This window comes from Scyliorhinus torazame, chromosome 6, assembly GCF_047496885.1.
Source record: "Scyliorhinus torazame isolate Kashiwa2021f chromosome 6, sScyTor2.1, whole genome shotgun sequence".
NCBI classification, from domain to species: domain Eukaryota; kingdom Metazoa; phylum Chordata; class Chondrichthyes; order Carcharhiniformes; family Scyliorhinidae; genus Scyliorhinus; species Scyliorhinus torazame.
This window is the reverse complement of record NC_092712.1, coordinates 302836510-302862422: the sequence shown is the minus strand read 5'-3', so window position 1 is coordinate 302862422 and position 25913 is coordinate 302836510. Positions and strand designations below refer to the sequence as shown.

The 25913-nt window shown below is 48.5% G+C and overlaps 2 protein-coding genes across 3 annotated transcripts in view; one reads left to right on the top strand and one right to left on the bottom strand.

Annotated features, from left to right (window-relative positions):
- Positions 1 to 3326: 3326 nt before the first annotated feature.
- The window catches only part of tert (telomerase reverse transcriptase), a 66162-nt gene continuing 43575 nt past the window's right edge, over positions 3327 to 25913 (bottom strand). For both annotated transcript variants that reach the window (XM_072509947.1, XM_072509946.1), the window contains 4 exons: positions 14475 to 14599; positions 12871 to 13008; positions 6240 to 6353; positions 3327 to 4965 (listed from right to left, as the gene is read on the bottom strand). In XM_072509947.1, the coding sequence (XP_072366048.1) occupies positions 6250 to 6353; positions 12871 to 13008; positions 14475 to 14599 (367 nt within the window). In that variant the 3' untranslated portion in view covers positions 3327 to 4965; positions 6240 to 6249. The remainder of the gene's footprint in view (positions 4966 to 6239; positions 6354 to 12870; positions 13009 to 14474; positions 14600 to 25913) is intronic.
- On the top strand, positions 6428 to 7800 carry LOC140425540 (cysteine-rich and transmembrane domain-containing protein 1-like). The gene is given in 2 exon segments (XM_072509948.1): positions 6428 to 7265; positions 7268 to 7800. Coding segments are annotated over 2 exon segments (318 nt in total). The 5' UTR covers positions 6428 to 7064; the 3' UTR covers positions 7385 to 7800.

Below are 25913 nucleotides of genomic sequence, written 5' to 3'. Positions count from 1 at the left end.
GCACGTTCTCCCCGCGTCTGCGTGGGTTTCCTCCGGGTGCTCTGGTTTCCTCCCACAAGTCCCGAAAGACGTGCTGTTAGGTGAATTAGACATTCTGAATTGTCCCTCAGTGTACCCGAACAGGCACCGGAGTGTGGCGACTAGGGGATTTTCACAGTAACTTCATTGCAGTGTCAATGTAAGCCGACTTGTGACACTAATAAAGATTATATTACCTCTCATTGGCTGATGCACTCAAAATGGGTGGCGGTGATTACGTAGTGTTCAATATATGTTGATTTTCAATGCATTGCTTTAATGTTTTGTTAAAACTTTTTAAAAAGCAGTATCCAGGTTCCTCCCGATGTCGATTTCAAAGGATAAATATTTCAGCATTTTGTGAAATGCAGGTGACATTGACATTCACACTAATGACAAAGCTGAAGGGAAGATTGACAGGTTTCTGATTAATCATTTCCAAAGAATTCCTGTTGCCACTCTTGGCAACATTCGCCGTTAGTTCTTAAAGAGTCCGAGGCCTAACTAGGAGGTTATGCGTGCAGTTTTCGTCGGAATGATCATAAGTCTCTGGAGCACCACGTGGGAACATTCCTGAAGTCAAATTCACATCGACATGAAAAGGGATCAGGGACATAAATCCCTCAGCGCCTGGTATTGAACGCGACGGCGACAACATGTACTCAGACTGAGGAGCCAATGTGGACCTGGAGTCGCATTGATATTAATCGGGTGCCTGTCACACTCACCCTTTGAACAGACAATCCCCCCCCCCCACTCCCCACAAGATGACGGGATAGAGCGATAACCGAAGGGCGTTAATGGGAAAACGCAGAGTCAGGCAAGAGCCACTACTGCTCCTGACTCCCTAGCAACAATTAATTTTTTGGCAAAAGCAAAAATGACCTTTTTGGTTGCTGTTGGTCAGCGGCCATTTACAGAACATAAACAAGGGGTCTGAACAATCTAGGCTGCCGTTCTGGTCTGGTTTCCAGTATGCTCTCACTCAGCGCCGTCAAATCATTTCTTTTAAATAAACCAGGCAAGGTCAATCTTTGGCACTTATCAGCCTGTTAAATGTTGCAGCGGGTGCTGAGTCCAAAGGGTTGTCAATGGCCTTCCCAAAAGACCACACAAGTGTGTCCCCTTTTATACAGGTGTGGAGTTAATACTTCTTTCAAATTTCACATTGTGTGTCCCAACCATGACCCTGGCCTAACCCACGTCCTGTTTGTTGGGCTTGGTCCCACTCAAATGTAATGTCACAGTGGTTAGCACTGCTGCCTCACAGCGCCAGAGACACAGGTTCAATTCTGACCTTGGGTGTCTGCCTCTGGCAAGTTCGCATGTTCTCCCCGTGTCTCCATGGGTTTCCTCCGGGTGGCTCAGGTTTCCTCCCACAGTCTAAAGGTGTGCAGGTTAGGTGGATCGGCCATGCTAAATTGTCTCTTGGGTGTCCAAAGGTTAGGTGGGGTTACGGGGATAGGGCAGGGGAATGGGCCTAGGTAGGGTGCTCTTTCGGAGGATCAGTGTCGACTCGACGGACTGAATGGTCTCCTTCTGCACAGTAGGGATTCTCCAAGCAAAGGAGAGGAAAGCTCCTCCTGAGGCCACATGGGGTCTAATGTGAGCGTCAATAGTCCTGTCCCTTGCAAAGCCCCATATAAACTACTCGGGTAGGTCAGAGACTGAGGTAGGTCGCACTCGTACCAGAGGCATGACAGAAATGCCCTGCGTTCTGAGGCACAAGCTATTCACCTCACATCACGGTAGCATTGTGGATAGCACAATTGCTTCACAGCTCCAGGGTCCCAGGTTCGATTCCGGCTTGGGTCACTGTCTGTGCGGAGTCTGCACATCCTCCCCGTGTGTGCGTGGGTTTCCTCCGGGTGCTCCGGTTTCCTCCCACAGTCCAAAGATGTGCAGGTTAGGTGGATTGGCCATGCTAAATTGCCCTTAGTGTCCAAAATTGCCCTTAGTGTTGGGTGGGGTTACTGGGTTATGGGGATAGGGTGGAGGTGTGGGTGCTTTTTCCAAGAGCCAGTGCAGACTCGATGGGCCGAATGGCCTCCTTCTGCACTGTAAATTCTATGATAATTCTATGATCACTTTGATTGAAGGTTCAGCTCCAAGCCCTTGCCCTGCGCCTGATTCTGCAACTGCAGGAGATCAATGCAACAAAGGCCAGTTTGCAGGAAATCAGGGATGGAGGCCGAGGGACTAAAAGATTACAACACGACTCAATCCTGTAAACACCAACGTGGAGGCCCTGAGGCCAAGTTATTGAGGAAAGCTCATACAGCCCCGGCCCCAAAAGACAGGGACAGGACCTGTGCAAAGAGACGTCAAGAAGACTGTGTCATTCTATTTAATTCTTTGGAAAGAAAAATTGGCCAGCCTCGCTCTGAACTGTTGCAAAACCTTCTACTGATTGTTACCCTCTCCTGCAGCGGCTCCTTCCGTCACATCAGGGCAGCTCCCCAGCCCACCGTATGTTGGGCAGCCAACCATATGAAATCTGACACTATCAGCCCCACCTTCCTAGCCTGCTCACCATAAAATAGACTGAAGTGTGAAAGCAGGCGATCGGGCCAAAAAGGGTAGGAAACTGGCCCCGCCATGATTCAGGTTCCAATGGTGCGTGGGTATGGGAGCAGTAAAGTGAGTCAGCAGTCACAGTCGGAAGCCGGAGCCACAACGATAAAAAGTGGGCACATTGAAAAGGAATAAAGGGCAGGATTTCCCGGCCGCTCCATGGCCTGTTTTCCGCCGGTGGCTCCCCATTGGCGGGATCTTCTGGTCCTGCCGACGTCTATGGCGTTTTGCATGGCTCACGGGAATTGAATTCACCGTCTGCCGTGGCGGGATTGAACCCGGGTCCCCGGAGCACTACCCTGGGTCTCTGGATGACTAGTCCGGGGACAATGCCAACTACACATCACCTCCACTTAAGTGTGGTGGAGGAGGGTTGAATTGAATCATTCAGAAGGGAATTAGATTGTTATCTGAAAAGGAAGAATGTGCAGAGTTACGGGGAGACGTCAAGATGGCACTCAGTGAATTGTTCAATCGCAGAGCAAGCACAGACACGATAGGCCAACTGGCCTCGTTCCGCACTGGAACAATTCTGCTCACAATGGGATGTGCTGGAGGTGAAGCCTGTGATTCAGTAAAGCTCTTTGGGACGTCCTGTGGTTGTGATGGGCGCAAGAAACTGCTGCAAGTTATTGATGCACTGCATGACCTTGTGGTGAATGCCAAAAACATATAAAGATGCCACTTACGTACAATGTCACTCTGGGATAGTAAACATGACACTCGCACCCATGTAGAGAGCCGTCCAAAGGTGTCAGAATGTCTAATCACCACATTCTGCAGTTTATTGCATGACTTTCTCTCATACTTGAAGGGTAAACAAATGTTATCTTCAAAACAGAACAGCGAACAATTACAATTCACACCGGCAATTGTTACGACTGCTCAATAATAAACACCAATACATCAATGGCTGGCTTTAAAATTGTGACGATTGAAAAGTCACCCAGAAAATCCCTTATTGACAAAATGTGCATTATAAAGAACAGTAATTCCCCAAAGGCAGGCCAATATCACAATAAAAATCACAGTGGAATGTGTGCCGGTCTAACGCTCTCACTCTTCCGCTTGACTTTGGGGGGAGGGGCTGCGGTATCAGCAGGAAATGACAAACGCAGGTTACACCAGTTTATCGGGGTCTCTGTAACTTGTCTACTCTATGGTGGCCCAGCAGGGACCCCCCCCTGTACATGGCATCAGTTAAACAGGCTTCAAGTAGCACTTTGTCAAGGTTCAATATTTCAATCTGGATGTGGTGGAAGATATATCAGTTTACAGGTGTTCCAAAGAGCGTTGCCCGTGTTTTCAGAGTATTTATGCTTACTCTGTAATGACAAAAGATGTGAGGAAGCACACGAGGGCTGGGATTCTCCATTCTCTGCCACTGCAATCGGGAATGTCGATCAGGGAGAATGGAGTATTGCCTGAAAACCGGGATCGGCGGCGAGCGGCAGTGGCAAAAGGGCACATTATCAATGGCCTGACCCCCTTCAGGTTCCACTGTGCCAGGCGCGGGTGTTACTGCCAGGGTGTAGGTGCCAGAGGGCAGTGCGCCACTGGCAAGTCCGGGGGTGGGGGCTGAAGAGGGATGACTGGAGGTATGGGTGATGGGCACCCTCATGCGTGTGTGATGTGTGTGTGTGGGGGGGGGGGTGATGTGTTATCCCCGTTGTGAGAATGCCCCTCCTTCATGAGGGATTGAAGATGTCCCTCCTTGTCAATGGGGGAGGGGGCTCAAAATTTGCTTTACGGGGGGGTGCCTGCAGCTGGGCGCTGGGATAGAGCCGCCCGCTCCAAATGGCATTCCGATACCGGAATTTTGAAGGAATCCAACGAGCTCTCCAGCATGCGTACATTTGCATGGTAAAGGACTGCGACTTGCACCTGGGCCCCGCACCTAACATCAGCAGAGGCCCGACCTGATTCCCCACTGGGGTGAGCACTTGGGACTCCAGAATGGAGAATCCCGGCCAAGATGTGCTTTATTTCCCTCAGTGTAGATTTATTGAAATCCATCCATTTGCCCAACTCAAACTTAGATGAATAAGTGGCAGCCAACCTTAATGCTTGTGAGCATTTCTTTGGCACAATCTAACCAGAGAAATTACACTGTCAGATTCCTTTTCTGAGAAACTTGTAATGTAACAAATATTGTTGTGCAAACATTCCCACTTCTCAAGGCATTGAGCATGACAAGAACCAACAAACACAATGCAAGTTATAAATTACTGTAGGTGGCAGGGGAGACTCTCCTGGTGATCTCAGGGTCCAGATAACAGTTTATATACTGCGAAAGGTTTCACCAAGATAGTAACAATATCATCTCAATCTCTTCGTTAAACTCTGGTTTTCCCGGTGTCAGTACTGTACTTCCTATTAACAAGAATAAATAAAACAAGGGTTAATGGTGACGAACAGTTAACTGCCAAGCATGGTTTCAAAATTTAAACCAGGCAGTTTGACTCCAATTGGTCGAGGAATTGCCCCGAGGAATGAACCAGCAAATGGTTATCACTTATTTTATTTCGCTGAAATAGGTGTAATGTATGTACATGTTCTTTCTGACAGCAAAGAACAGAGCCCTGTGAATTAAATATGTTAATATATAAATAATCCACAATGTGCAAACAGGCGCCGGAATGTGGTGACTAGGGGCTTTTCACAGTAACTTCATTGCAGTGTTAATGTAAGCCTACTTGTGACACTAAAGATTATTATTAATTATGTGCTGAAAACCAATTTAAGATTGTCAGTCGGGTTCGCAGTGTGGCACATTTGCGTCCTCTGGAAGCTACTGGAGACTAGAAACGCTGGACCTTTTCTTTTAAGAGCAGAGAAAGATTTTATGTTATAAATTTAGAGTATCCAATTTTTTCCCCCCCCAATTATCGAGCAATTTAGCGTGGCCAATTCACCCAACCTGACATCTTTGTGTTGTGGGGGTGAGACCCACACAGATACGGGGAGAATGTGCAAACTCCACACGGCCAGTGACCCGGGGCCGGGATCGAACCCGGGTCCCCAGCGCCGTGAGGAAGCAGTGCTAACCACTGCGCCACCGTGCTGCTCGAGAGCAGAGAAAGATAAGAGATTTTCTCGAGGTGTTTGAAGTTATGAAAGGTTTTGACAGAGTACATTATGAGAAACTATTTTCAGTGGTAGATGGGCTGTCAACCAGAGGGCACAGGCTTACTGTAATTGGTAAAAGAAGATGAGGTTAAGATGAGGAAAATCATATTTAGGTATAGCACTTGGAGGGGGAAGGGGATCAAAGGATATGGGGCGGAAGGCGAGATCAGACTATTGAGTTAGATGATCAGCCATGATCATAATGAATGGTGGAGCAGGCCCGAAGGGCCGAATGGCCTCCTCCTGCTCCTATTTACTATGCTAAGCAGTGCCCATGATTTGTAAGGCACTGCCTGAAAGGTTGATGGGCGCAGAGTCAACATTAGCTTTCAAAAGGGGATTCGATATAAAATTTGAAAGGGACAAGTCGACAAGGCTATGGGGATTGGGCAACAGAGTGGGACTAATTGGCGAGCTTGTTTAAAGAGTCCACATAGGCAAGGTGGAACAAATATCACAGCAGCACGATTTTACAATTCAGACAAATGCAGGCAAATGAACATTTTGGCTTCTCATACCAGTTACACTTCAATCCAGGATGACAGCAAAATCTCGATGAAGAGCAGGTTCTATGATAGACTGCAGCAGCTGGACTGTGGAGTCTGGAAGAATCCTCTGCAATTTGGCCCTGCCTTTAGATGAAAGCAGAACAATTGTAATACATTGCCTCTCCTGCCAAATTGCACCACTTCGTAATGTTTTGTGTTAAATTGCATCTGCCATGTATCTGCCTGTCCCACCAGCCTGCCCATATCTTCCTGGAGTCTATCACTATTCTCCTCACCCTTCACCATATATGCGTATTTCCAAGTATGCGTCGTCTACAGATTTTGAGATTGTGCCCTGCGCAAACATGGGTCACTAATATAAACCAAGGAAGGCCAGGGTCCTAGTAACGACCTCGGAGAAACCCAAATGTGCTCTTTCCTCCAATCTGAAAAATAACCAGAATTCACTGTTTCCTGTCTGTCGGCCATCTTTGTCTCCATGCTTCCACTGTCCCTCTTGTTCCAATAGGCTTCAGCTTCACTGACAAGCCTGTCATGTGGCACTTTTTCAAACACCTTATGGAAGCCCACATTACCCTCATCTGTTGCCCAATCAGAAATCTCCAATCAAGTTATTTAAATGACGTTTGCCGTAACAAATCCGTGCTGGATTTCCTCAATAAATCCACACATGTCCAAGTGGCTGTTAATTTTGCCCCAAATTATTTATCGTGTCTAGAAGCTTTCCCAACGGGGAAGCTGTGAATGTAGCGAAGCGGCAGTGGCAGGAGGGCAGGTGGAGCAGAGACAAAGCGGAGCGAACAGTCACAGAAGCACTTCAGTTTAGCATCCTAAATGAACGAGAATCCGCCGCCTTATTCTGGGCCAGGCCCAACTGGTCCATATCCAGCTTATCCACGACAGTATGGTCCAGGTCCGAATGCTGCTTACCCAGGTTATCCACCTCCTCCAGGAGCACAGCCTATATATCAAGGTTATCCACAACAGTATGGCTGGCAGAATGCACCTCCTCAACCAGGAATGGTGTCTCAGATGTTCCAAAAAACACAGTTTACGTTGTGGAAGATCGCAGAAGGGATGACACTGGGGATACATGCTTGAAAGCATGTTGGACTGCCCTCTGCTGCTGCTGCCTTTGGGATATGTTGACCTAAAGCCCCGCAACTACATGGAAATTCCCCACACACCAGACCTCCTTGCTGCTCGACCTTCAAATCGAAGCTCAAATACCAACTTGCTAGTTTGTTTCCCAAAAGATGCCTGTTAAAGATTTCTGTTGGTTGGTCACATAATGCCACTAGCTTAGTAATTAAATAACTGGATGAAAGTTCTGGCAGTGTGGTGTAATGTCTTCTGATGGTCTGCCCAGATAATGAGCAAATGTTAATTTATGCATTTATGCATATTTCTTTTAAACAAGCTAAAAGCTCCAAAGGATTCACTTTGATACTTGGGAAAATAGGTGCGACTTTGCTTCTGTTTCTGATGACTATGGAAAGTGAGTCCTAATATTTCTTGTGGAGCTCCAATTGCAAGAAGTGGAGAAAGTAAAGTAAAAATTGCTGTTTTAGTTTATTATACTTTTGGAACTGTATAGTCCACATTAAAGAGAAATTTTTAATTACTACTTATTGAATTAAGTGAATTTATGCATCAATAAAAGAAGCTTTGTCAACGCCGTGGTGAAACTGACTGTGCTGGAGTGGCTGGACTGACCCGTACAATCCTTTTTGAAAAAAAGTGCAACATTTACGATTCTCTATTCCTCTGGCACTCTTCTCGTATCTGAGGCGATTTGGACAATTGTGGCCAGCATCGCCACCATTTCAACTTTACTCCCTTTGGCATCTCCGCAAGTTCTGGTGATTGATCAACTTTAGGTACAACCAGCCTTTGTCGCACCTCCGCTTTATCCATTTTTGAGCCCATCTCATATCACAACAACCTTCGCTTTCACTATGACCTCAATAGCATCCACGGTAAAGAAGCTGGAAAGTCCTCATCTGGACCCTCGCCATGTCCTCTGCTTGGTGTAGGTGCCCTTCGGGTCCATAATTGGCCCACCCTTCCTTCTACCAGCCTGTTTATAATAAGCCTACAGAAGACTTTGGATTTCTTTTTCGAGGGTTGTTATTCTCACATCACCGCACCTCTGGTCAGTCTAATATGCAACGTGAAAACTCAGACTGTTGTGCCCTTTAATGAAACGCTTTTGGACGGTAAACTGGGAATAATTCAGAAAAAAGACAATGAACAATGGTCATTGTGACAACCCGAAGAGAGCTTTTAGTTTGTACCGCCCCATCCAAATAATGGGCACACCAAAAGTAGCAATGAGAGTCACCGAGAGAATCTGAAATTCATCCTCAATAGCAGCCGGATTGTTCTAGCTTATGACTAACAACTGTCTTTTTTCATTGGCCAGGATTTAACTTGGAGGCGGTGGCCCTGCCCACCAGCTGGAAAGTCGGGTGGGGTGGGGCGGAGGGGAGCGTGGGAGGCAAGCATACCTCTCCCAGCCCAGGAAGTCACAAGGCAAATGTTGCATTGCTGAGGTCATTAGCTGCCTGAAATGATAAGGGCGTCAATTGGCCCAAGGGCGGGCACCTACCCCGCTACTGACCAAGTACCAAAAGAGGTGGGCAGGGTGACGGGCAGGGTGACCTCCACCCCCACCCAACCCCGCCATCCCACCCAATGTTATGTTCTCTCGTGTGCCAGGCCACTTCAGAGTGGGTGGGAGGGGTGTAAAATTTTGGGCGTCATGTCAGAGATGAAGCCTGCTCAGATAAATCCCCTGACATATGCAGTTGAGACACTGTAGGAGGTTGACGGTGCTGACAGATAATTATTGCATAAAATAGAAAACTGACAGCACAGAAGGAAGCCATTCTGCCCATTGTGTCTGTGCCAGCCAAGAAAAGGAACCATCCAGTCAAATCCCATTTTCCAGCTCTTGGTCCATAACCCTATTGGTTAGGACTCTAAAAATGCTTATCCAAGTATACAGTGAGGGTTTCTGTCTCTACCACCCTCAGCTTCTGAGTTCCAGAGCCTCAACACCCTCTGGACAGAAGATTTTCTCCCCTTTAACCCTTCTGCTGGTTACTTTAAAACTATGCTACCTGGTGATCCTGCTAACAGAAATAGGTCCTTCTTACCCACTATCTAAGTGTCTTATAATTTTATACACCTCAATCAAATCACCTTCATTCTCTTCTGTTCTGAAGAAAACAACACCAATGTATCCAATCTTCCCCCTTAGCTAGAGTTCTCCATTCCTGGGAGCATCCTTGTTAATCTCCTCTGTGCCTTCTGTTTACAGTCAAGTCCTTCCTGCACTGCGGTAACTAGAACTGTTTGCAATACTCTAGATTGGGGCAGCACAGTGGTTAGCACTGCTGCCTCACAGTGCCAGGGACTCGGGGTCAATTCCGACCTCGGGTGACTGTCTGTGTGGAGTTTCCACTTTATCCCCGTGTCTGGGTGGGTTTCCTCCGGGTGCTCCCATTTTCTCCCACAGTCCAAAGATGTGCAGGTTAGTTGGATTGGCCATGATAAATTGTCCCTCAGAGTCCAAAACTTGGGTTAGGTTACAGGGCTAGAACGGGGATTGGGCCTAGGTACGGTGCTCTTTCAAAGAGTTGGCGCAGACCCAATGGGCCAAATGGCCTCCTTCTGCACTGTAAGGATTCTATCTAAGTGGCCTAACTAGTGTCTTATACAGTTTCAGCATAACCTCCCAGCCCTTAAACTCTGCCTCAGCCAGTACGGGACAGTATATAGAATGTCTTCTTGATCACTTAATCTACCTGTCATGTCACCTTCAGATATCTGTGGGCATGCACTCCAAGGTCCCTCTGTTTCTCTATACTTCTCTGCGTTCTATAGTGTATTCCCTTGCCTGGTTTGCCTCCCCAAATGCATTACCCCACACTTCTCCAGATTGAAATCCATTCCCTGGCCCACCTCATGAGGCACTGATACCTTCCTGCTGCCTGTCGCTTTCTTCTGCACTATCAGCCACACGCTACATTTTTGTACGATTTTAAAACTTCTTAATCATGTCTCCTACATTTGTGTCTAAGTCACTGATATATATGATGAAAAGAAAGGAACCCAGTACCGAGCCCTGTGGAACCCTGCTGGAAACGGACTTCCCAGTCACAACCATTAACATTTGCTTTCCACCACTGAGCTTTATCCAACACTTCATTTAAGTTGAGTAATGAGAAGTTTCTCCCTAACCATTGCATCCTTCAACAAATTATTATTTCTAGACATTGCACAGTCTGTCTGACTTCTCCGTACAAACAGATACAATACATCCATTCACTCATATCTCACAAACAGACTCTCAGAAAGTACTGTTGTGAAAAATTGACTGATTTGATTACCGTAGCCTACTTTAAGAAGGACCAACATTGAAGGAAGACGCTACAGTATATATTTTTAAGGTTACTTTCTGTTGCAAAAGCAAAACTTGTCTGTGTTAACTTTTATTCCAAATAAATAATCTTAAAAAAAATAAACAAAATTCACAATCAGAACCAAAATAAAAGAATTGGCCAGTTTGATAGAAGGGGTTAAACATCCAAAGTAGAAACAAACAAATGAACTTGGAAGAGACGGAGGGGGACAGCCCGGTGAAACACACAAGTAATGCTTCGGTGTAACTTGGAGAATCCCCTTGGTTTTGAGCTGGTTTACGAGTGGAAATTTCCAACGCTGCATCAAGATTACATCTTTTGAGGGAGAGGGAAGTGCCAATCACACAAAGGAAAATGTTTAACTAAAAGGATGTCATAGAGAAGGCAATTAGTTACCATTCCAGCTCCCACATTAAGGACACTAACAAGCATCTTTTCGGAATTAAATGAACCATAATTAATCTTAATTACGCGGGAAACAGGACATTTATTGCAAGTAACTAGTAAACATCAGCCACAAATATGTGAACATCGGACTGTATCAAGAATTGAGATACCAAATTTATTACAAAGGCGAAAGACTGAATTTTATGGCCCTTTCTGTCCGGGGGGCAGGGGGTGGGGGGGGGGGGGAATAATCCAATCCCGAGCCACCCAAAACAGCACGGTAGCACAGTGGTTAGCACTATGACTTCACAGCGCCAGGGTCCCAGGTTCGATTTCCTGCCGGGTCACCGTCTGTGCGGACTCTGCACGTCCTCCCCGTGTCTGCGTGGGTTTCCTCCGGGTGCTCCGGTTTCCTCCCACAAGTCCTGAAAGACGTGCTTGTTAGGTGAATTGGACATTCTGAATTCTCCCTCTGTGTACCCGAACAGGCGCCGGAGTGTGGCGACTGGGGGCTTTTCACAGTAACTTCATTGCGGTGTTAATGTAGGCCTACTTGTGACAATAAAGATTATTATAAAACACCATTGACATCGGTGGGGCCAGAAGACCCTGCTACTAGCGAATGGTGAGCCATGGGGGGGGGGTCAAACAAAAATCTCATTATGGCCAGTCCTTCTCCAAACTCTGGTGACTCATTGTCACAAGTTGCAAATATGACATCCGACCCGGTTACTCCTTCCTGCTTTCCCACTCTGTTAAAAATAAATCTTCCCATTCTGACATGATACTTTTCTTTGCCAGGCTGGTTCCTCAGTGCAGGACTGAGGGAGTGCGGCACTGTCAGAGGCACAGTTTTTCAGATGTGACCCAAAACGGCGGCCCCAGCTGCCTGCTTGGGTGGATATTAATGACCCCATGGCACTATCCTGAAGGAGAGCAGGAGGGTTATCCCCAGAGTCCTGGCCAATATTCACCCCTCGATCGACATCACAAAAACCCAATATTCAATCATTATCACATTGCTCTTTGTGGGAGCTTGCTGTGTGCCAATTGCGGCTGCAAGTCCTACATTGCAACAGTGACTACCCTTCAAAAGTACTTCCTGGGCTGTGAAGCACTTTCAGACATCCAGTGGTCATGGAAAGCGCGATATAAATGCAGGTCTTTCTTTCTGTTTTGGATGTGAAAACTCATAGCATTGCCTACTCCTCCCAGCTTCCAATGATTTGATAAACCTTTAAAACCCAAGCTTAGGGGTTACGTAGTCACAACTTTCTGATTCAGCTCACCCTCTTTTCCTAACCTTTTCAATCTTGCTTTTGTTCCAAACCACAGGACCCTCGTACTTCCCCCCAAGTTGTTACGCGTCACAATAAGTTTTTCAACCTTTCTTTGGGATGCGGGGTACTAAAACTTTAATAAAACCAGTTAAAAGCAATTCAGTAAACGGCAGCAAGGTATGAATTAACTGAAAATAAACAAAACAAAACCTCACACCACGAATGAACTGATGACTTGACAGATGTATTTCACATTTTATAAACGTACCAACTTTGGCTGCACAAGTTCATATCTCTAGTGCTTCTTAGCGTTATTTCATGGTCTTTCTCAATTGCTCTCAACATCTATTCGATCAGTTTGAAACAAGGACGTCTACAGTATATGACGGATTTCCAATGTCGGACGGACATTTTGTAAAAAGGAAGTCTACAGTATATGACGGATTTCCAATGTCGGACGGACATTTTGTAAATAATACTCAACACACACACAAACACACTTGCTCAGGAGTCCTTGCGAGGGTTTTGTCAATGGATACTTACAGGTTCTTAGGGGTCCTAGCAGACACTTGTAAACAGCCTTGTGGTTGGACAGTTTGACGGTGAAAGCACGGCAGCACAGCCAATGGGCAGCTTCGTAAGGAAAAGGACCAGAGGCATCTTTGTATCCTAGCAAAATCCCTAAAAAAAAAAACATAATTGTTGCCATGTAAATTCTAATAAATTAATTGAAAAAACACTTCTTCATGACTATTTCAATGAAATAGAAAATACATTTCGCTCTTGCTGGCTCCAATATTAACGAACTTTTACAAATTTACCATGTGTACACAAGTAAACACAACAGCTGCCCGGAGCAGGCTTGAGGGGTGGCATGGTAGCACAGTGGTTAGCACGGTTGCTTCACAGCTCCAGGGTCCCAAGTTCGATTCCCGGCTTGGGTGACTGTGTGGAGTCTGCGTGGGTTTCCTCCGGGTGTTCTGATTTCCTCCCACAGTCCAAAGATGTGCAGGTTAGGTGGATTGACCGCGATAAAATTGTCCGTAGTGTCCAAAATGGTTTTGGGGGTCGGTTACTGGGTTACGGGGGTAGGGTGGAGGTGTGGGCTTAAGTAGGGTGCTCTTTCCAAGAGCCGGTGCAGACTCGATGGGCCGAATGGCCTCCTTTTGCACTGTAAGTTCTATGATTCTATAATTGCCTACTCCTGCTCCTGGTTCTTGTGTTCCTATTATGTGTATTTTCTATGATTCCGATACAAATACAAAACAGAATCATAGAAAATGTTTCATGTTGTGACAAGTGAGCCTGGCAGTGAAAGATCACTGCATAAAGTCTCACACTTTGTATCTTAGCCTGTATTTATGGACTGTGACTTTAATAAAAGCAGCTAAAAATGAATGCAAACACATTCGTTATTCTATAATCATAGAATTTATCATAGAATTTACAGTGCAGAAGGATTCGGCCCATCAAGTCTGCATCGGCCCTTGGAAAGAGCACCCTACTTAAGCCAAACCTCCGCCCTACCCCCATAACCCAGCAACCCCACGTATTATTTTTCTTTTGGACACCGAGGGCAATTTAGCGTGGCCAATCCACCTAACCTGGACATCTTTGGACTGTGGGGGGAAACCAGAACACCCGGAGGAAATCCACACAGACATGAGGAGAACGTGCAGACTCCGCACAGACAGTGATCCAAGCAGGGAATCGAACCTGGGACCCTCGAGCTGTGAAGCAACAATGCTAACCACTGTGCTACCGTGCTGCCCGGTAATCGCCGACTTTCTCACAATAAACAAAGTCAAGTAATCCATTCAATTTTCGTACTTATGGAATGTAATTTCAAAGAAAATATGAGAAGGAAATCGCAAAGTTGATTGACCTCATTTACACGTCACCATTCCTTGCGGCCAATCATGTTCCCAAGAACAAAATGGTGACTTCAGCATTGTTCAGCGCCCTGAGGCACGTTTTCACACAATTCTGTAAATCAAACCATCCCTGACGTGATAGAAATCTATCCCATCCCACCTATGAGTATCAGTCGAAGACAAAGACAGCTTTATATGATGCAGCCCCACGCCCACCAACATATATTCTTCCCACATCACACCACACCCATTGAATGAAGATAAAAACATCACCTCGGTTTTTCGCTTTGAGTATGGAGTAGCAACAAGCAACCATGTCAGAGACCACCCCAAGGAAGAATGAAGGGTTGTCCCTTACTCCTCGACCAAATGGGAGTCGTAGAACGCAAGCATGGAACCTAAAAGCAAAACAATCAATGAAAGATGGTGTGCTTCCTACTCTCAAATCCCGCTGATCAAAGAAAATAAAAAGACTTGAGATTTGTCCAGCACCCCGCCATGCCACTGAGAGATCCCAAAATGCTGTCACGCAATGAATTACTTAGCAGTGTAACACCTACCTGCTCCAATGTGACAATGGAAAATAACAAACTGAATTTGATTCGCAGCAGCTGGATTGGTTTGTCAAACCAGTTAAAAGAAAGACTCGGGTTTTCGCAGAACCTTTCACGGGCTCAGGATGTTGCAAAGTACTTCATAACCCATTTGCTACTTTTTGCAGCAATGCTCAAGAAGATAATTCCCTGTCCCATTTAGATAACAGGAGATCAAGGCGAATAAATTGCTTCACAAAACTATGGAGATTTGGCAGCAACCACTAACCTCCTCCTGAAATAAAAAGGGAATATCTCTGGGTGAAAGGCTACCAATTATCCTTTGAGCCCCAGGACTGTCACTATTAATCCCACCAATTCGCAAGGTACATTTTGCCATTCGGACGTTGAATGGGGTGAATTGTGAAGATCATAAAATAGGATAATTTTGTAAAGAAGGGCTGTTGCTACATTGGTGAGGGGAGGAAACACCATCAGGTTCAAAGAGCCTAGGAACAGCCTGCGCTGAAAATTCCGATGAAAGTCTTGCGTATCAACCTGCAGAGTAAAAGATTACAGCGCTGGGACGTTAAATACTAAATGGAGATGCTTTCATTCAGAGGAGACATTAAACAGAGACTCTGTCTGACCCCTGGGTGGACATAGAGGACCCCATGTCACTATTCAAAGAGTGGGGACAGGAAGGGAGGATGTGGGGGTTGGGGTTTCTGATGCAGACCTAGCCAATATTAATCCCTCAATCAACACCAATATTATTGCAGTTGGGAGGTCCTGGATCCTGCTAATTGATGCCACTTTTCCAACAGGCGGGATTTACCCGAATGGGAACAGAGTCCCACCACAGTGCAGTAAGCTGGGTGTTTCCCTGGGCTCGGAGCGCCAAGAAGCACCACGCCATCGAATGGACATTCGGCTACGTCTAGGCCTCAGCAGGGAACGAGCAGCCGAGGCCCCTTTTCGTCCCATCTTCAGCAGAGGAGCTCCGCTCACCGGAACTCCTCAGTGAAGAGAGAGATCGGGAATCCCGCTCTCTCCCACCCCCGACGCCACCACTGAGCCCTCCACAAGCCCCAACTCACCTATAAGGGGGTCCTTGGCCCCTTCCCCCCCTTCCCTACATGGCGGCCCGGGCCCGATCCTCATCATTCAAAAAATGCCAGCTTGGCACCTTGGCTGTACCAGCCTGGCACCCTTGCAGTACCACCTGGCACCTTGGCAGTGCCAGGCTGGCACCCAGGTGGCACTGCCAGTGTGCAAGGCTGGTAGTTCCAGGGTGCCCGGGTAGCAGCAGCTGTGGCACGATGCCACCCTGCCCAGAGGGAAAGCACCTAGGAGACCCCAATCCTCTGGGAGACCCCACGAGTGCCACTCCTTCTGGTCCCTGTTTGTGGAGAGCAGCACTGAACGTCAACCGCCCAGAAGTCTCCAAGACGAGAGAGTTAGATCTAAAGTGTAGATTTTCCAGACAGTGATCCCATCACGACGTCTCGTGAGATCACGTTAGATCTCGTGAGGAATGATGAGTTGGGTAGATCCCGGAAGAGGGATCTCCCAGAGTCTACCGGCAGTGCCACGCTGCTTTTGGGGCGCAACGCAGATGGTAGATTTTGCCCAACATTTCAAACGTGTGTCATGAGTTTGTTGGAACGTCCCGAGGTCCTAAAAAGCAGCAGAATCTGGAGTGCGATAGCGGCACTATTAACTGACACATTTTGCATGCTATACACAGTGCTCAGCAAGAGAAGAAAACAGTCAATCTTTATTCACCGTCTCTCTCAACTGCTGACGGAAAGAATCTCATTGCTAAGATGGTTGGAGTTTACTAAGGTATGAACAGCTGACTGAAATCTCTTCCTGAAAGTTAAAAGCCAAAAGAAAGATGTCTTAAAGCAGTTTGGGAAGTATCACAATAGAGCTAATGCTTAATCAAAAACAGAAAATACTGGACAATCTCAGCAGGTCTGATAGCATCTGTGGAGCGAGAAGGGAGCTGACGTTTCGAGTCTGGGTGACAAAGCTACTGCTTCGGTCTCAATCTTGGCTTCGATGGGTTTTTTTTATCAGTTGCATTAGAATGCGAATTTAGCCATTTCAGAATTGCTCAATGGGACTGGTTTGGAATACAATTTGAGTGTCCAGCAATGGTTTTACATTACTCTCAATTAAATACAAATAGGTTCATCTTTGATACAGCTTTTCCAAGTGGCGCATTAGCGTAACAAGAACGGTACTGTGCTTTGCTATCATTTCAGACAGATCAACAGAGGCCCAGTTTCAGCAAATCATTCCGTCCTGCAAGTGGCCTAGCCGGTGACACAGTAGCTTGGCTATTTCCGGGTGAGAAAGTTGTAGTGATCTGTACCTCTGTACACATATCTGCACATACACCAGGGACTGCAGCACAGATGTAACAGCCACAGCATCACTAGAGGGCAGCATCAGAGACGGGTATAAAGGGTCCAGCCCAAGGCAGGATCTGTCTCTTTCAGAAGCACAGGGCTAGTGAGCAGCAGCAGACAGACAGCTCAGCATAGGCAGCTTACCTTAGCTTCACTGGTCATACCTCTTGACTGTATCATATCTAGTTAAGCTCTGGAAACAGAACAAACCCATTGAATAAAGTATTTGTGTTAACTGGAAGTCTACAATCTTTATTCAGACTTAGAGAATAACATAAAAGTATTTACACTTCCTGAAACAGTCAAAATGGCGCAAGAAACAATGTTAACTGCTACTCTGTTGAACTGAACTTTCAAACAAAGTCCTGCCCCGGTCCAACTCACCGACAGTCTGAGCAATAAGCAAATGTTTACAAAGTCGCCTCGTCTGGAAAGTGCTGCAAGTCAATCTTCATTTGAGAGAATGTTACTGAAGACTACAAGATAAATGAAAACAGGAATGGTGATTCCAGAGTGAAATGAGACTGCTTTGAGCAATGAGCGGCTCATTATAGCTCGAAACATTAACAAAGTTCAAGTGAATTCATCAAAGCTGTTCAATTGTTAACCGCCAGAATGTTTTTTTTGAAAGGAGGGTTATAAAATGCCAACCAGGAGCACGCTTATTAAAGTAGACCAAAATATATATTTTTTTTAACAAACAATTTTAATGAGCTATTTTTGGCATTACAAACGGTAACAGTGTAAAAACACCGTACAAAGAACAATAAATGTAGTGCAAACACCGACTCCCATCTCTCCAAGACCCGCCTATTTAACCCCCTATTCTACGCTACCCTAGCCCCCCCCCCCCCCTCGCTGACGATTAATTCTCCGCAAAGAAGTCGACGAACGGTTGCCACCGCCGGGCGAACCCTAACAGTGACCCTCTCAGGGCGAACTTAATCTTCTCTAGGCCGAGAAAGCTCGCCATGTCAGTCAGCCAGGTCTCCGACTTCCGGGGCTTTGAGTCCCTCCAAGCTAATAATATCCGTCTCCAGGCTACCAGGGCGGCAAAGGCCAGAACATCTGCCTCCTCCTCCTCCTGGACTCCTAGATCTTCCGACACCCGGAAAATCGCCACTTCTGCACTCATTGCCATCCTTGTTTTCAATACTCTGGACATGACGTCCGCAGACCCCTGCCCATATCCACCAAGTTCTGGACACGCGCAGACCATGTGGACATGGTTCGCTGGTCCGCCCGCACATTTTACACACCTGTCCTCCACACCAAAGAATCTGCTCATCCGGGTCACTGTCATGTGGGTCCGGTGGACCACCTTGAATTGTATCAGGCTGAGCCTGGCGCATGTTGCAGTCGTGTTGACTCTGCTCAACACGTCCGCCCATAAGCCAACCTCCATCTCACCCCCAAGCTCCTCCTCCCACTTACGCTTCAGCTCCTCGATCTGCGTCTCCTCCGCCCCCATAAGTACTTTGTAAATGTCCGAGACGCTCCCCTCTCCCGCCCATCCCCTAGGCACTACCCTATCCTGGATCCCCCTTAGTGGCAGGAATGGGAAGGATGATACCTGCCTGCGCAGGAAGTCCCGCACCTGAAGATATCTAAAATTATTCCCTGCTGCCAACAGAAACTTCTCCGCCAGCGCCCTCAAGCTGGGGAAGCTCCCTTCCAGAAACAGGTCCCCCATCTTCTCAATTCCCGCCCTTCGCCATACTCGAAACCCCCCATCCAAGCTCCCTGGAGCAAACCGGTGGTTGTCACATATTGGGGACCAGACCGGTGCACCCACTGCACCAACGTACCTCCTCCACTGACCCCAGATCCTCAGGGCCGCACCACCACGGGACTGGTGGAGTATCTGGCCGGCCGGAATGGCAACGGTGCCGTTATCAGCGCCCCCAAGCTGCTGCCCCTACATGAAGCTGCCTCCATCCGCTCCCAAACCGACCCTGCCCACACCACCCACTTCCTTATCATAGCAACGTTGGCCGCCCAGTAGTACTTACTGAAATTTGGCAGGGCAAACCCCCCCTCCCCTCAATTCCTCTCGTGCATCGCCTTCTTCACCCGCAGGGAATTACCCGCCCACACAAAGCCAGAATGATTTTGTTAACCCTCTTAAAAAAGGACTGCAGGATGAAAATTGGGGGGCATTGGAATACAAATAGTAATCTCGGTAGGACCGTCATCTTACCCATCTGCACCCTCCCAGCCAGCGACAGCGGGAGCGCATCCCATCTCCGAAACTCACCCCTCATCTGCTCAACCAGCCGGGACAAGTTCAGCTTGTGCAACCGGCCCCAGTCGCGCGCCACTTGTATCCCTAGGTACCTAAAATTGTCCCCCACTAACCTAAACGGTAGCTCCCCCAGCCGACCCTCATGTCCCCTTGCCTGGACTACAAACATCTCGCTCTTTGTCATATTCAGTTTATATCCCGAAAACCGGCCAAATTCCCCCAAAGTCGCCATGATCTCACCCATCCCTGCCCCTGGTTCTGATACATACAAGAGCAGGTCGTCCGCGTACGAGTCAGAGCAATTGGCAGCGGCTCTATAGCTAACACAAACAGCAGTGGGGTAGAGAGGGCATCCCTGTCTTGTCCCCCAGTACAGTCTAAAATAGTCCGAGGTCATCCTATTCGTCCTTACACTAGCCTCCGGGGCCTGGTGCAACAGCCTAACCCAGTCGATAAAACCCCTACCGAACCCAAATCGTCCCATAGATAGTCCCACTCCACCCGGTCGAACGCCTTCTCCGCATCCATGGCCACGACTACCTCAACCTCCCTACTCTCCGGGGGCATCATAATCACGTTGAGCAGCCTTCTTATATTGGCCACCGACTGCCTGCCCTTGACAAACCCGGTTTGATCCTCCAAAATCACACCAGGCACACAATCTTCAATCCTGGAGGCCAACACCTTGGCCAGCAGCTTAGCGTCCACATTAAGCAGTGAGATCGGCCTATATGACCCGCACGGCTCCTGGTTCTTGTCCCGCTTCAATCTTAACGAAATAGTGGCCTGTGACATCGTCGGGGGCAGCACCCCTCTGTCCCTCGCCTCATTAAAAACCTTGACCAGCAACTGCCCTAATATCCCCGAAAATTTCTTGTAAAATTCCACCGGATACCCGTCTGGCCCCGGAACTTTACCCGACTGCATCGCCTTCAAGCCCTCAGATATTTCTTCAGCCCTAATCGGGGCCCCCAGCCCATCCACCAGCTCCCTGCCCACCCTTGGGAAGGTCAGTCCGTCCAAAAAGCGTCTCATCCCCCCGGGCCCCGTGGGGGGGATGAGCGATAGAGCCTACTGTAAAAGTCCCTGAACTCCCTGTTTAGCCCAGCCGAGTCCCCTACCAAATTCCCATCCCCATTACCACCCTCTCTATTTCCCTGGCCGCCTCCCTCTTCCTAAGCTGCTGTGCCAGCATTCTGCTGGCCTTCTCCCCATGTTCGTAAAACGTACCCCTCGCCTTTCTAAGCTGCTCCACTGCCTTGCCTGTGGACAACACCCCAAACTCAGCCTGCAGCCTCCGACGTTCCCTTAAAAGCTCTACCCCCGGGGTCGCCACATACCTCCTATCTATCAGTAGGATCTCCTTAACCAGCCGGTCCGTCTCGGCCCTGTCCGTCCTGTCCCTACGGGCCCGGAACGAAATCAGCTCCCCTCTCACCACTGCCTTCAGCGCCTCCCAGACTACTGCTGCTGAGACGTCCCCTGTGTCACTGACCTGCAGGTCATTCTGCATACACTTCCTCACCCTCTCGCACACCACCTCGTCCGCCAACAAGCCCACGTCCAACCTCGATTGCGGGCGCTGGAAGCTCTCCTCACTGGCCTGCAGTTCCACCCAGTGTGGTCCGAGATAGTGATGGCCGAGTCCCCCGTGTCCACCACCCCCGCCAGCAAATCCCTGCTCAAAATGAAAAACCCAATCCGTGAATAAACCTTATGCACATGTGAATAAAAAGGAAACTCCCTCCCCGTCGGCTGCCTAAACCTCCGTGGGTCACACACCCCCCCCCCAATCTGCTCCACGAACCCTAACAGTTCCTTTGCCATTGCTGGCAACCTCCCCGTTTTTGAACACGACCGGTCCAGACCAGGGTCGATGACCGTATTAAAATCCCCTCCCATCACCAGCTTGTGCAAGTCCAGGTCAGGTACCTTCCCCAGGGCCCTCTTTATGAATTCTAAGTCATCCCACTTTGGTGCGTACACGTTATCCATGACTACCGTCCTCCCCTCCAGCTTGCCTCTCACCATGACATAACAGCAACCCCCCCCCCCCCGGTCCGAGACTATACTGCCCACCTGAAATTGCACCCGCTTATTGATTAAAATCGCCACCCCTCTAGTCTTGGTGTCCAGCCCCGAATGAAAGACCTGACTGACCCAGCCCTTCCTTAGCCTGACTCGATCCGCCACTTTCAGGTGTCTCCTGCAACATCACCACGTCTGCCTTCAGAGCCCTCAGTGTAGACCAAAATATTAACTATTGAAGCACCAGGATCAAAGACAACCTCATTCCAAATGTCGCCCATTGATTCAAGTCAAAACAATTTGAAGGGGGATAAATGGTTAAGGATATTTAGGCCTGTCACACACATGTGGACATATATATCCCCACTGCCTTCTCATAACTGAACAGCAGAGCTACCAAGCACCTGCCTTCTCACATTCCTCTCAATGTACATGTTACTATTAAGGATTGTTTGGCATCAGGCGGACATCGAAAACTATTGTCCGGGGATCCTAGGGTTTGTCAGGCTGAGCACAGAAAGGGAATGTTCCGACAAGGAGGTAGCAGAATCTGCCAAGTTTCCTGTTGCGTGGCCCGTCATCCAGCCTGAGGAATTTGGGTGAGGACGAAGGGGAGGCGGTGAGTAGCCCGGTCATGCCTGCTGTCTCCGGTAAGGTGGTGGAGATGATCCCGGCCGGGTTTTGAGAACTGGCTTGCCGTGTCTCGAGAACCTCGACCTGGAGGCCGGGCCGTTCAAATTCAATGGAGCACGTTTAATACCATCTGCGAGGCCTGGGGTTGGGTTGGCCTTCCAGCCGCTGGGTCCGTGCGGTCTTGTTGTCGGTCGAGGGGGCTTAGGGTCGCCTGAGCAGTCGGGCGGTTCCCTCCCTGTTGGAGCCTGGGTGGTCACCTGAGCTTGGTCGAGTCGGCATGTTGGAAGTTCATGAGGTTCGTGTTCTGTTCATCAGAATCCTTGGAAGATGCTGAGCAGAGCTCTCCATTCAGATCCTGCTTTATCCAGGATATCTACTTTCTATGTGTGTCAGTGGAGTAATATCTATACTAATGACTGCCTCATTTCTCAGTTATCCTGGACTTTACTCCCTGATAATCATGTTGTTTGTTAATGTTGTCAATGTATTTGTTTGCAGGGAAGTAAATATTTTGGGTGTGATGTTCTGCACCATGGGTTATCCTGATTTAATCAGGTTTTATCAGGTTAAGCTGAATGTTGATTTTGGGCTTTGTGCACAGTTTCTTTGTCCTGATAATTCTTGGTGTGGTGAAGATGAGGATATCCAGTGCCTTTGGGGGGGGGGGTGGGGTTAGTCCTCGCTACGTTCGAGGAAGGTTCCCCGTAGTCAGAGTTATTCTTTTGGCTGCACCTTTTTTTGTCCCACAGGCCCGGGCGGAATATGTATTTTCCTGTTGAGCTTGGGGTTTTTTTTTAGACGGCCATTTTGTGGGGCAGTCGGTCGTTTCTCCTGATGGGTCTCCCTCTTTGACCGCTCTAACTGCTGTCAGAGCTCTTGTGAGGGAGGCCGGTCTGAACATCCTTTATTTGGTGGTAGGTGGTGTGTCCAGTGGGGTGGTCCCTCCCGAGCGGGGTTCTCTTTTCTCTTCCCTTCTCGTGTTGGTCCTGTTGCTGGTATGTGTATTGGGTGGTTTGAAGGGGGAGAGGGAGGGGGGGGTGTGGAAAGAGGAGAGGTGTCATGCCCTGTTCGGGAACCAGCCAGCTTAGCTCCGGAGAGGTGCAAAGACTGGGGTGTCTTGGGAGTCTTTGAAGCCAGTTGCCCGATCTATTCGTTTTCTTTGCGGCGATGTGGGGCCAGGCTCGGGATCGCAATCCATATCCTGTCAGTCCTTGGATAGGATAACTCTGGTGGGGGTGTGATGGGGGAGCTCGGTGTGGGCAGGTCGACGTCTAGAGAGCAGAAGATTGTGACCGGTAATTATCCTTATCCTTTTCGTCTTGGGAGTCGGAAGGGGGCCCACTTGACGGTTGACTGGCCGGTCCTCGCCTCATCGTAATATCTTGGGTGGTCGTTTGCGGGTCTGAGGGGTTAGTTCTGCCAGTTCTTGTTCTTCTTCTTTACTTCTCTGACTTTGAGGTTGCAGGCGTTGCTTCTACGTCTCTCTTAGTGTTGGTGCCTGTGAGGCTGGTTGTGGTGGTGCTGGATTGTGGGCCTTGGTGACATGGACACTCAGATACGGATCTATGTTCGCTTTTGGGTGACCTAATCCTGAGTTTCCCTCCTGTTTAACGATTGGGACCAGTTTATATTCCTTTTGGCTCTTGGCCCAATTAAATCCTATTGTGCTCTGAGGGCAGTACTTGTGCTGATGGTCCGGAGATCAGTTTTGTCCTTTGATCTGGGACTGGGAGACGGGATTAGAGAAGTTATCCACATAGTGCGTGTGAATATGAATTTAGCTTACAGAGCAGGCATTTTAAAAATCATCAAGATACATAGGGCGTCATTCTCCAAAAGAACATTTTAAAGTGCGGTTTCCGGTGGGGAACAAGGTGCGATTCCCATCGGGTGGTTCTGTGCAATTCAGATCGGAATCCACCCACTCTTACCAGGTTTTGCACCGGCATTGAGAGGAGCGGAGTCTAAACAGGCCGGCAAGCCTGGCATCACAGAGATTGGAGTGCCTTTTTTTTTTTTTAAGTGCTTTCCAATCAACTTCCTTCACGGTTGAGTGATCTTCAGGTGCTCAGTTAGAAATTGACAGCACTTATTTCTGTTTGAAGTGGTTCAGGAGCTGTCAATCAAAGCTTGAGGTAGATAAACATTGTGGTTCGAGCACTTCAAGTTACTAAACTATGAAGGAAGATGAATGGAACCACACTGACAGCTGGGGTGAATGGAAGCTGTCAATCACAGCCTCATAAAATCAATATCAAAGAGAAATGAATGAATGGCTTTACAGCTCAAAGATCTGAGGGGGTTTAAACACAGCTGACTGGTTCTCTCTTTCCAGAAATTGACAGGTGCTGCTTTCTCTGCCTCAGGCAGCAGGAGTATTGTGCAGCGGGGGTGATAAAGCACTAATTGTTTTTCACTGCCTTTGTCTGGACTGCCCTTCAGCTTCCACAAAAGGGTCTCTCCTCTGGGGGCTTACAGACAGGGGGCTCTCTTCTGGGAGCTTACAGACAGGGGGGTCTCTCTTCTGGGGGCTTACAGACAGGGGGTCTCTCTTCTGGGGGCTTACAGACAGGGGGTCTCTCTTCTGGGGGCTTACAGACAGGGGGTCTCTCTTCTGGGGGCTAACAGCCAGGGGGTCTCTCTTCTGGGGGCTTACAGACAGGGGGTGTCTCTTCTGGGGGCTAACAGACAGGGGGTCTCTCTTCTGAGGGCTTACAGACAGGAGGTCTCTCTTCTGGGGGCTTACAGACAGGGGGCTCTCTTCTGGGAGCTTACAGACAGGGGGGCTCTCTTCTGGGGGCTTAGAGACAGGGGGCTCTCTTCTGGGGGCTTAGAGACAGGGGGCTCTCTTCTGGGGGCTTACAGATGGGGGTCTCTCTTCTGCGAGCTTACAGACATGGGGCTCTCTTCTGGGGGCTTACAGACAAGGGGTCGCTCCTCTGGGGGCTTACAGACAGGGGTCGCTCTTCTGGGGGCTTACAGACAGGGGGTCGCTCTTCTGGGGGCTTACAGACAGGGGGCTCTCTTCTGGGGGCTTACAGACAGGAGGCTCTCTTCTGGGGGCTTACAGACAGGGGGTCTCTCTTCTGGGGGCTTACAGACAGGGGGTCTCTCTTCTAGGGGCTTACAGACAGGGGTCTCTCTTCTAGAGGGTCTCTTTTTTGAGGGGGTCTCTTTTTTGAGGGGGTCTCGTTTTTGAGGGGGTCTCGTTTTTGAGGGGGTCTCGTTTTTGAGGGGGTCTCGTTTTTGAGGGGATCTCTTTTTTGAGGGGGTCTCTTTTTTGAGGGGGTCTCTTTTTTGTGGGCGTCTCTTTATTGAGGGTGTCTCTTTATTGAGTGCGTGTCTTTATTGAGGACGTCTCTTTATTTAGGGCGTCTCTTTATTTAGGGCGTCTCTTTATTTAGGGCGTCTCTTTATTTAGGGCATCTCTTCATTTAGGGGGCGGGGTGATGGGTCGGGTCAGCCCGGTACTGGGGGTGGGGGCACTGTTGCCTCACAGCTCCAGAGACCCAGGTTCGATTCCGGCCTCGGGTGACTGTGCCAGGTCTGCACGTCCTCCCCGTGCCTGCGTGGGGTTCCTCCGGGTACTCCGATTTCCTCCCACAGTCCAAAGATGTGCGGATTAGGTGGATTGGCCATGCTAAATTGCCGCTTACAGAGTGGGGGTTCGGGCTTAGGTAGGATGGTCTTAATAAAGTGTGGGTGCAGAGTTGCTGGGCCGCTTGGCCTCTTTCCACACTGTAGGGATTCTATGATTCTATAACTGCTGGACTACATGCTGCACAATGTAACACTTTCTCAATGCTGCAATTTGACTTTCTTTACTTGTAACCAGCCTCAAAACTCTTCACAC